We start from the raw sequence: 12,157 nt of genomic DNA on the forward strand, positions 1-12,157 counted from the left end.
TCCACATGGATTTTCAAAAATTCGTTATAAGTTCGTTATTTGTGGGCCCATCTTTGGTGCGCCTCTTCCTCGATGTTATTTTACTCTTTTGGTCCGTTCGACGATTTTCTTTCGTTCCGGCTCGCATTTCCAAGCTAGTAGCGGACTGTCATTCCTTCCAAGGCTCATTCTGCTTGTCGCAACAAGGCATTTACTCACTTACAAAAATTCGACACACCTTCATTATGTCTCAAGCAGTTCCCAGCCGCGTCCTGCCACTCGCATTTGTCCCCAGCGCAGCAGTATTTTACAGTATTGCTCACTCAAGATTTCTTCCATGACGATCAAGATGTTCCTAGTCGTCAAAATATTTGTCCCAGTAGCAGATATATTTTGCAGATTGCTCACTCAAGATTTCTTCCATGACGATCAAGATGTTCCTAATCGTCAATATATTCCCCAACAAGAGTTCGCTTGAGACCGACGCAAGCAGATTCAACCTCAAGTTTTTGCCAGAGTTCGCTTGAGACCGACGCAAGCGGATTCCCCAGCAGTTTCTACCGACGTCCTGCTGCTTTCGATATTTATTCCTCACGGAGTTCGGCAAAGGTGTCATTCTCCGGAAGCATCTCGAGAAGAAGTCTCAGGTATGGTCTCTTCTTATGGCCGGCGAGCCTCCTTACGTAGTCTAATGGACTTTAAACGACCCTCCCCGGAAGTCGACAGACTCTAAAGTGTTCCCGACGATAGGTCCTTGGCTCAGCCCCTCGAGCCGCCTCGCGTCGCCATAGTCGTCAGGTTGTAATCTTCGATTGACCTGATGGCTATACTTTGACTTTCGCCTTGTCCAAGCCTCAGTCAAAGTGGGGGCTCTGTAGATACCTCATTTCTGCACCTCCCGCAAACCACCCGGTGATGATTGGGCCGCATGTTTGATTCGCGAAACGATTTATGACAGTTCGTAAGATTATCGTCAAGTGATTGCTCAAATATTAATGTCTACCTCTTAGTTGTCATCTACGTCCCGATACGGTCGTTTTGGCAGTAATTAGAGTACATTCGGAGTCCGGGTCAAAAACCGTCTCCATTTTCTGATAACTGTTAAATCCCGAGTCAGAATGTTCTGGAATGTTCCGGATATTTCTAGTCCATATTTCATAAATTTTATCTTTTGGCAAATAATATCCCGTAATATTCATAAGATATTCGAATTATTTCCGTCCGCGGAAATCTTTCTTCAGCAGGAGGAAACCTCCTGGGAACAGACGCAGCAGGCGCTGCGCCTCTTCCAAGAGACGCAGTGGCTGCTGCGCCTCTTCCCAGGCCCTTTTCTGCATGTTTTACGTATCTTTTTCATATCTTTCCGAGATTCACTTCCAAAGAGTTTCCGAAACCCTAATCCCGTCGCATGATTAGTATAAATAGGAGCCTTCGCTCCTCATATTTCTCACGCGAGTGTCCGCCCTTCTCTTCTCCCTTTGCATTCTAGACTTTGTTCTTACTTACTGGCGCCTACGTGCTTGAACTTTCGACCACGCAAGCTCGGATCTTTCCGGGTACCAGCCTCTCCGTTGCATGACCGACCAATTTGACCAACTACACTCAATCAATCTAATTAATTAATTAATCAATCGTTTTCCTCTTACGAGGGCACTCTCTTTGCATTCGCGTCGAGCATTCACTAATCGATATCTTAGTCCTTCTCGTTTCGTCAACATGTAAGTCTGAGGGTGTATAATTCTCTTTATTTATTGTATTTATTTATTTATCATCATCAATTGTAAGGTTTACGTCGAAAATGCCATTAAAACCGATTTCTAAAACCCTTTGTTAAAACCTTTTTTTGCGGATTTCCGAGATACCCGTCGAGAAAAGACGCAAAGAATCGCCGCGCCTCTTCGAAGGAGCGCAGTTCCTGCTGCGCCTCTTCGTGAGGCTGCCGCAGTTCCTGCTTCTTTTCTTCTTCGTTTGTCCTCTGTAATTCGTGTTCAAATTCTTTCCTTTGTTCGTTTCGTCTGTTAATTCTTCGTCTCAATATCATATAATCCACATGTATTTTAATCATCATCATTAGCATGTTTTAATTCATCATAAATCCGACTTAAATCCTAAATAATCCATATTTACGGGTTTTCGTCATAAAATTCAAGCCCGGATTTTAGAGATTCAATTTGTTCATATTGAGTTTCTGGAATTCGTCATCGATATAGTTTCATCTGTTTACTCGCATGTTCATCACATATTCGTTGTATATCCGTCGTATTTAGTCTAATTGACTTATTTCAATAGAGGACTCATTAATATTTTCATCATAATTTCATGTAAATAATCCGTTTCCAGTTCGTCCTATCCATGCTTATCGCTTTTATGACCATCATTCACATGTAATTAACCTATTAATCACTTCCATCCGAGTAAATATTATCAACCCATCATTAAATTTACCAATCGACATTAACGATTTGCGCTTAAAACTTCACACCTGAACTCACCCTTGGAACAGACGCAAAGAATCGCTGCGCCCTCTTCCAGAGGGCGCATCTTCTTCTTTGTTCCAGATGATTTCTGTCCCTGAACTCCGTTTCTACCTTGACCTAGTTTGTTTAGCTTACGTATAATTGACTATTATCCGTATTATCACTTTCTGTTTCGTTCGTTAATTTATTTGTTTTCATCCTCTTATTTCTTTTTCTCAATTATCCGTTTTGAAGGTATTTTCGACATAAATCGCCTATTCCAATGTAATTAATGTAATTTTCATTCTTGTAATTTATAATCATTGTATTTCTTTCATCACTTGTACGCTTTCACATGTAAATGAGCATTAAATCCTACTTCGACCCTATTGTGTGCTAAATTACGTGTCAACCGACTTAGTATTAATTCTCATATGTTAGGATTAAAACTTGGATGTTGCATTGCATGCATTATAGCCGACGATATATCAAGTACGAATAAACTTCCCTAATCATTAGTAGAGGCCGCTATCGAGGCGGGCGGGATTAGGTGTTCGATCAAAAGAGCTTCCTAATACGTACCCTCACCCCTTACTCCAGATCTCCGTGAGCACCCGTGTTCATTGGCATCCACGAGAGTCATTCTAGACATAGAATGCTAAGGGTAACGATTGCTTAGTGTTCATGTCACTACTTTGTGTCTTGACATGACACGAGGTATTCGAACGGTTCCAATTTCCCATAAAAATTGGTGGCGACTCCATACGAAATGCAAACGCTTGTTTTCGACCTTCACCAAGCGCCCCCGTGGGCGGCCCGCTGTCCACACCTTGAAATAAAAATAAAAAATAAAAAAAATAAAAGGAAAAGGGAAGGGGAACCGGCGACAAAGGAGAGGGATGGAAGAAGGAGAATGTTTTGGTCGAGACTTATATCTAATCTTACCTAATCTCAATATTTTATTATTATTTAATACTCCAGATCCTTCCTTTGCCTTTATAAATATCGGACTACCTTTCCACCTATCACCTTATTTTACAACATGAACTCAAAACCTAAAAGTTAAAGAGATTGAGGGAGACTTGTGAAACAACATTAAAGCATCTATCTGTAGTGTGGGTGAACTTCGTTGACCACCTCGCATCATTGACCACCGTGTGACCCTTGACCGGCTGTTTAACCACCGCGACCCGACGCCTTGACTGATCGTAGGGATAGTTTGACCGTCGTGTGGATGTCGCGGGTTAGGGTGGTATTTAGGGTTGTTTTGGGTGTTGTCTTGGTAGTTTGTTAATTTAATTAAGATAGTTAGATTAGATTATATGTAATTGTTGTCTTAATTAGGTGAAAAATTTGTGGAGGAATACTTTTAATTACCTAATTGCTTAATTGATTGAAGAACTGTGAAAAGGTAGGTTAACTACTCAATCTTGTTTAATTGTTGATGAATTAGCATAAGGTACTATTGTTGTCTCACATGTGCGAGACGGAATTATAATAGTTGTCTTACAGTTGTTTGAATTGTCTTACAAGAGTATTGTTATTGTATATCTATTGTTATTTTCATTATTAGAAAGTATATTGTGATATTGTTATTGTTGGAGTAGGAGGAGTACTTTTTTGGGTTGGTTATTATGATTATCGAATAGACCAGGCACGGGGAAGCGGAAGAGACGTGGACTTGAGGTACTGATAGGCAAGACACGGCAGGTGTTTGGGCTGGTCATGGACCTGGGACTCTTCTCGATATGTGTGAGGTATCCACGTCCCTAGGGGCACGTGATGTCATTGTGGTTCATTGTCTTCTTTTATTTTTTTCTTATAATGTTCTCTACAGGTGTTGGTAATTATGTTATCTTATAATTGTTTAGTTATCTTACTCGATCTTTTGGTTGACTTGTTTGTGTCATGTGTCAAAAAATTGCTACGTATTTCGTGGGTGACCTGTTATGATCCATTTGATAATTTTCGATCGAATGGGGAGAAGATAAATAAGCAGGTTTAATTTAGCTTGGATGTTTGCGGTGCTGGGAAGCTTGGGACGTGTGAGACGGAATTGGAGGAGTCTAGCTATCGTCATCACCTAGATCACTTAGCTAATTAAGTCTTTGTCATATTTAACAGTTGTAATTTAAATTTCAGTTACTCATTCAGTATTCATTTAAAGCAATTGTAATAAGTCCTTAAGACACTTATTTAATGGAGAACTATTACACTATCTTCCTCATTGCTATTTCCAAACACCATGACCTTCCACCATTTTTAGTTCATTTAGGGCTTTGTTTGGATGGAAGGTTTTGGAGGGAAAGGAAGGGGAAGGGGCGTGAGACATACAAATTCTCTTTTTTGGATGATAAATAAGGTAGTAGGGAAATGAGAGGGGTGGAATAATTTCCCCTCCTCCGAAACAAATCAAAATACTTCACCATAGAAAAGATTTAAAGGGAAATTGTATCGAAACACTAGGTAGCACATATACTCCTCCTAACTAGCTGTCCCGTGTCCGACACCGACACTTGTCGGACACACGCTTAAACGTGTCAGATACTTATAACGAGGAATGAGATGTCGAAAGCCTGAAAGAGAAGGATTAGAAGCTGAGTTTGGGTGGTAAATGAAAATGAGATTTAGTCAAAGTCGAATTTTACCTCCAATTATTTAAATTTAATATCAAATACATCTAAAAAAATAAAATCGTACGCTATTTATAACTATAAAATATATTTTATTAAATTTAGAATAACGTGTCGCGTATCATGAATTTAATGAGATATCGTGTCATGTGTTCGTATCCGTGTCTGTTTGAGTGCTAGTCAAAACACCCCCTCTCCTTTCCACATCCCCTTCCCTCCTTTTCCCTTCCTTGCTTCCCCTTCCCCTCCATTTCCCTCCTATTTTAATATCCAAACAAGGCCTTAGACTCCATTTCTCAAGTAATAGTTACATTCGTCCCAAGCAAGCTTACTATTCTTAGAATGTGCAAACTCCTTCAGGTGATTTAAATGTTAGTGACTTTTAGTTACCTTGCTGATCCGAAATGATAAAATGAAGGCCAATTTGCATATTACTACCTATTATAGTTAAAAAAATTTTCAAAATACTACATATTATATTGTTTTCTTCAAGTACTACCTACATAGTTACAACTCTTCCAAAATTGATACCTAATAACCTAAATTATGCCTTAATTAACCATTAAAAAATGATTTTCATTAATTTCTCCACTATTAACTCAATTATAAATAATCTTCACCATTATACCCTTGTTAATAATCCCACCCCTATTTCAATCCTTTCTTTTCCATCATGGTTAGGTGGTGGAGGTATTGGTGATGAACATCGAAAATGGTGGGACTATGGTGATGTTGACGTGTTGTGGTGGTGGCGGCTGATTTTGGGTGGTGTTAGCAGAGGTGTAGAAGATGGAGGAGAGTTTAAGTGTGTAAAGATGGGTAAAATGGGTATACCACTTAATTTCTGATTTTTTTTTTTTCATGATTTAACTGCAATTATGTTCTCATTTAGCTTATTACGTAGCAATTTGAGAAGAGTTGTAGCTATATAGGTGGTATTATGAATAATTCAGTATATTATGTAGTATTTTGAAAATTCATGAATATAATAGGTAGTAATTTGCCATTTACCTATGTGATTACTGATTAATCTACATCAAAAAAATGAATGTATGTTCATTCAAGGAAAAAGGTCAAGGTCCTTCACTTTAGTTCCAAGTCGGAACTAACCGACGAGATTTCCTATAGAAAGTACACTGGTATTTGTTTACTCCTTTATAGAGTTTATGGTTCCTTGATATTCCAGTCTTGGTTTATTTTTCCTCTTTCGTATATGATGGTCTAAAATTGGTCTTTGCAGAAAATGTGTGCCACTTTTTTCCAATTCAAATTTAGAATATCCAACATTCCAAATTAAGTGTCTTGAGTCATTTGAGTATATATATATACCCAACAAAGGTACAAGGTGTTGTTCATTTCATACAAGTTTGGGTTACACAACTTAAAGTAGTAATAAAAGGATTCTTTACACCATTTTTCTGGGCGTTTACTCAAAGTTTAAGGTAGATTCTTGAGCTTTACTCCCTATCTTGTACCTTGTACTTCTTTTAATTTTATTATTATAGCATTATTTATAATTATTTTTCGTACAAACACTATTACTCCATCCATTCCGGTTAATAGTTCACACTTATTTTGTGTAGGTGTTTCAGTCAGTAATTAGCATTTCTATTTTGAGTACTTTTTTTAGTCTCTATTTTATCTTTTAATAATATTAAAAACAATTTCCCATTTTTTTTTACACTATTCTTTTGTAAAAGCATAGGTAAACCTCTTTTAATTGAGACGAGTGAGTATCATATTTGTGTTGTACGAAAGTTGTTGTTGCTGTTCTTTTATGGGTTTCTGGATTAGATGTCTTAAATTCTCGTTTTGCTTTGATATGTCCTTGATGAGTTGATTCTATATTTCTATGTAGACAACAATTTAACCTAACGTGGATAAGGGTCATAACACCATTTTTCTTTTGGTAATGGTGGCACCCTCCCGAGAAAAATATCCTGGTGCTACCTTTAGTATACTACAAATTACAGAATAAGACGGACAGTCCACAAATACTCCCTCCTATTCACAATAAACTTCCCTATTTCCTTTTCCGTCTATTCACAATAACTTCTCTATTTCCTTTTTTGGTAAGTGTTTGTGTGGTCCAAATTTAATTGTATGGTGGGGTAGTGTATTTGTGTGGTCCAAATTTAATTATATGGTGGGGTAGTGTGTTTTCTTAATATTTGTGCCAAAATGAAATGGGAGGTTTATTGTGAATAGGAGGGAGTATAATTTATACTTCCTCCATACTAGAACAATAGTAACATTGACCGTTTTGCCACTATTTATGGTCGTAGAGAATCTTCGATATTATTCTTAATCTATAAAACAAAATATAGTCATGTGAGATTTGTTTGATTTATCGTCATGAATGCTATAAGAATATCAAATTTTTAATTTTTAATAATCTGTAATAAAAGATATTTACGTTGCAAAACGTGTCTCGACAAGTGTGAAAAAGTCCATGTTACCATTGGTGTGGTATGGAGGGAGTACTATTTGCAGATTTACTTAAAGATGGTCAAACGTCAAAATGTACTCCCTCCTATTCACAATAAACCTCCCATTTTATTTTGACACAAAAATTAAGAAAACACACCACCCACCATATTAATAAATTTGAACCACATAAATACATTACCCCACCATACAATTAAATTTGGACCACACAAACACTTACCAAAAAAAAATAGGAAAGTTATTGTAAATAGACGGAAATGGAAATAGGGAGTTTTATCTTGAATAGGAGGGAGTATTTTATCTTGTAAAAAAGCATTAAAACTCCAGATTATAATTTATAGCCATCATGTAAAGATCTTTTTATATACGTATATAATTACTCACTCCTTGCACGGGTCAATAGTTTACACTTTTCTTTTTTTTTTGAGTATTTCGGTCAATAGTTTACATTTCTATTTTGGGTATTTTATCTTTTAATCATATTAAAAGCAATCCCCTTCTTGTATCTGTTCTTTGGGTATAGCATATGTAAACATTTTCATTGAGACGGAGGGAGTACTATTTACTACTAGCTGAATGTTTGACTCATCTTCTTCTTTCTTACTAAAAAATTCAATCTACATCATCTTCTGACTTTTAGAATGCCCCTTTGGTCTGTATTAATCAGGAGTACTTTGGTCAATCAGGAGGAGGCTGCTTAACAAGTTATGGGACTTTCAATTTCAATACTAATTTCTGCCTGGCATCAACTCTTGACTCAGAAATTGTTTTCAATGGTCTATGATGCTAGTCTAACTCCAAAGACAAGAGACTTGCATCTCAGACGAATTGGTAGCTTTAAAAAGTCGAAATCATTTAAGAAAACTCAATCACCAACTATTGATCAATCAACTGAAAGTGGCAGATTAGCAAGCGGGACGAATACGACTAGTTTAAGAGACTTGAAGCCTGAAAACATTGTAATTGCCAAATCTCCTTCATTTAACACCTTACTTCAAGAGTATGAGCCTAAAGGGTTGTGCAGATCAAGTGTGAATGGATTGATTCATAAGCCATTGCCTCCCGTAACTCTACCTGAACCCGCGATAATGTTCTCACCTAGGCCGGTTTCTGAGCTTGATGCTGCAGCTGTTAAGCTTCAGAAAGTGTATAAAAGTTACCGCACCCGACGAAACCTTGCTGATTGTGCTGTTGTTGTTGAAGAACTATGGTTAGTTTCAATCTCATCTCTACTCTTTCAGTTTTTATATGCTAGCTTTTCTTTGACTCATGGGGTTAGTTATCCATTTGAGCAGATCAAATTGTTGGGGAAACCAATCCATTCAACAATGAACGAACACCTTCTCAGTAGTCCAAATTATTCTTTGTTTGGAGGGCTGCACCCCCTACCCCCTCACTATGCCACTGCATATATTCTTAATATCGTAATGAGTAATGGCTCAAAGTATAGCTGCCACCAGCCAGGTTTAAATTTTAGTCCGTCTCTGATGATATTTATGCAGCATTACCGTACGAGAATTTATTAAATTGTATCATGTTTGAAAATTCACTCGAGCTTTTACTTGCTATTGAAACAGGTTTGCCCAAAGTTAACCTGAGTATATAGTTAGTATGACAAGAATCGATTCATTATTATATATGAATGTTATGTGCAGGTGGAAGGCATTAGACTTTGCCTCACTTAAAAGAAGCTCTGTGTCTTTCTTCAATGATGAGAAGCAGGAAACTGCTGTAGCAAAATGGGCAAGGGCAAAAACAAGGGTTGCTAAGGTACATAGGGGATTGTTTATTTCTAGATTTAGGACTCCGTATGTAGTTGAGTATTTGAGAACTAACATTGTTTTTGTACCAACTATAGGTGGGAAAAGGTTTGTCCCAAAACGAGAAAGCTCAAAAGTTAGCCTTACGACATTGGCTGGAAGCTGTAAGCTTTTGATACAACCGTTTTTTTCTTCAATCAAATGTGTTTGTGTTCCTAGATAAACATCATCTAGTTAACTAGCTAGTCTATAGGGTTTGAGTCGAGTATTACCGCATAAGGTCCCAAACCTCTACCTTACGAGTTTGAATACCTCATTCTTATGGCTCAAACCCGACCCATTCAATTAAATGACGAGTCTCATACCATGTCTAACATGTGCTCATGGTTAAAACTGGCAAAAGAGTCATTCAGATAGGGTAATTTGGGCATCTTTCCTGTGTTATTGTCGGTCATCCCCGGGTAGTGAAGTTCAGATATATGTACAGCATGTTAATATGTTATTATCGGGTCATACTGTTTCGGACCATGGGTACAGGTTGGACTGTGGCAGGTTCTTCGAATTGGATTTACTTTTGTCATTTCTACCCATAGTTATGTTAAGCTTAAATCATTGACTGTTCATGGTTTGATAATTAATATAGTATGCTCATAAACAAAATTCCTGATTTTATTGGCTCAATAATTGAACCCTTTTATACTATATCAAGTTGAGTTTATGTATAAAACATGAATTATTGGCTCTAAGACGGAGTATCATTCTATGGGTAGCTGACGCATCTTGTGATTTGGTTGACTACAGATTGACCCACGCCATAGGTACGGCCACAACTTGCACATTTACTATGATGTCTGGTTTAACAGTGAAAGCAGCCAGCCATTCTTTTACTGGTATTTTCACATTCCTCTTTCTTTTTTTTTTTTTTTTTTTTTTTTTTTTTTTTTTTTCAATTCAGTTTCTTCAAACATACCTACCTTAAGCATGCCTTCATGAAGGTTGGATATTGGAGACGGAAAAGAGTTAAATCTCGAAAAATGCTCAAGAACCAAGTTACAAAAGCAATGCATCAAGTATCTGGGACCGGTAAATTTCAAACCTTCTGCTTCCCCATACAACTACTTTGAATTGCTGTTTCTAATTTTTACCCTGCTGAAAATAATTCAGAAAGAACGGGAGGTGTACGAAGTGATAGTGGAAGAGGGAAAACTTGTATATAAACAAAGCGGTAACTTACTCGAGACTGTCGATGACTGTAAATGGATATTTGTTTTGAGTGCATCAAGGTCTTTATATGTGGGACAAAAGAAGAAAGGTGTGTTTCAACATTCGAGTTTTCTCGCTGGTGCTGCTACTACTGCTGCTGGTAGATTAGTTGCCCATGGAGGCGTTCTTGAGGTACTAATTCAGTTTTTTCTGAAGTCTCTTATCAGTTATATATGTAAACCAACTGGCTGATAAAGTCACTGAGCGATGAAGATACTCTTAAACTCGATTTTTAAACCCGCACTGTCATTATATGTATTTACACAGAAAAAAAAATGTGAAGGTACTAATGAAATGTTTACATTTTCAGGCTATATGGCCATACAGTGGGCACTATCTTCCTACTGAAGAGAACTTCAAGGAGTTCATTAGCTTCCTCAGAGATAACAGTGTGGACCTCAAAAATGTGAAGGTACTAATTAATTACTTTGATGTATATTATCACTATCATGTAAGACTGTCTGATTACGATTTACAACAGTCGATTTTTAGAACTAACAAGACAAGGTCATTTGTAAATTAAATAGTTCACTTCTTCAATAATACGGAATATTGAAAATTGTAGAAAGTAGTAACCTGTTTAACTTACGAAGTGATCTTCACAAGACAAGAAATGACCCTTTTAGGTGTATTAGTAAACTGGTTTGATTATAGCATTAGGTAAGATGTCTTAAAACGATTATCTTACCGACATTTTACATGTCGAATAATAATGCCTAACAAATTAATTGGACATTCCAGAAGTACGCATATAACGACGAGACATCTTTCAAAGTTATCGATGATGAAGAGACTGAGGAAAATACAGGTGAGGAAGAGGCGATAATGATACCAATAGAAGTGGTACACTCTTCAAGCAAGATCAAGAGCACAAGTAATGACCGATCAGAAGAACCCGTCTTTTCCTTGGCCAAACGGTTATCTTGCAAATGGGTCACTGGTAATGGGCCTAGAATTGGGTGTGTGCGAGACTATCCATTGGACCTACAATGTCGGGCCCTCGAGCAAGTCAACCTGTCACCACGGGTTAACCCAGGTTCATTTATTAACAACGGCCCTATTCCTTCTCCTCGGCCTAGCCCAAAGGTTCACGTCTCTCCGAGCCTCGCTTATATGGGTCTACCTAGCCCAAGGACACAAATGGTTAGCTGAAGAAAGGTCTGGCAAGATGGCACTCCCTTGTGCCTCAATTGTAGGTGCAAAACTAGTTTTACTTATTCCGGAGAAGTAACTTAATTCTTCATTTTTTCATTCAGTTTATGTTGTTCATCATCATTTTCATGTTTTTCCCCATAAGAAAAGAAATGGCTTAGCTTCTTGATCATGGAGGTGTAACTACAATTCTAATTTTTTATAATTTATATACAAGTATGGCAAAATGGAACGTTGATAAATGTTCAAAAAATTAGAAAAGTCCGTCTCTCACAAAGTTATTGACAGAGTACACTTCCATACCCAACTATGTAGCATGTATTACCCATTATCGCTAACTATGTAGCATGTATTACCCATTATCGCTAATCGTCATTCATACCTGTCTTACTACAAAAGTACCATTTTTCCTTTAACTTAACAAATGGTCATACATTAACTTTGAGTGGCGAACATCCGTCAAAGA

General features: G+C 37.4%; 1 protein-coding gene across 2 annotated transcripts; it reads left to right on the forward strand.

Annotated features, from left to right (window-relative positions):
• The first annotated feature begins 6,414 nt into the window (after window positions 1-6,414).
• LOC141605750 (IQ domain-containing protein IQM1-like) lies at window positions 6,415-11,933 on the forward strand. 2 transcript variants are annotated; one of them, XM_074424633.1, is made up of 9 exons: window positions 6,415-6,510; window positions 8,184-8,726; window positions 9,172-9,286; window positions 9,375-9,440; window positions 10,078-10,166; window positions 10,272-10,359; window positions 10,441-10,671; window positions 10,850-10,951; window positions 11,281-11,933. In XM_074424633.1, the coding sequence occupies exons 2-9, from the start codon at window positions 8,224-8,226 to the stop codon at window positions 11,689-11,691; spliced, it is 1,605 nt and encodes a 534-aa protein (XP_074280734.1). In that variant the 5' UTR covers window positions 6,415-6,510; window positions 8,184-8,223; the 3' UTR covers window positions 11,692-11,933. The 2 variants fall into 2 exon arrangements, with proteins under 2 accessions (XP_074280734.1, XP_074280735.1); XM_074424634.1 differs by having other exon boundaries at window positions 6,426-6,510; window positions 8,203-8,726.
• The last annotated feature ends 224 nt before the right edge of the window (window positions 11,934-12,157 follow it).

This window comes from Silene latifolia, chromosome 10 (assembly GCF_048544455.1).
Source record: "Silene latifolia isolate original U9 population chromosome 10, ASM4854445v1, whole genome shotgun sequence".
Taxonomy (NCBI): domain Eukaryota; kingdom Viridiplantae; phylum Streptophyta; class Magnoliopsida; order Caryophyllales; family Caryophyllaceae; genus Silene; species Silene latifolia.

Excerpts from the sequence above, each read along its gene's own strand:
- LOC141605750 (XM_074424633.1), top strand. The coding sequence starts at position 8,224 with ATGGGACTTTCAATTTCAATACTAATTTCTGCCTGGCATCAACTCTTG. Across the intron at positions 10,167-10,271 it reads AGCCAGCCATTCTTTTACTG|GTTGGATATTGGAGACGGAA; the intron begins GTATTTTCACAT and ends GCCTTCATGAAG. Across the intron at positions 10,672-10,849 it reads CCCATGGAGGCGTTCTTGAG|GCTATATGGCCATACAGTGG; the intron begins GTACTAATTCAG and ends TTACATTTTCAG.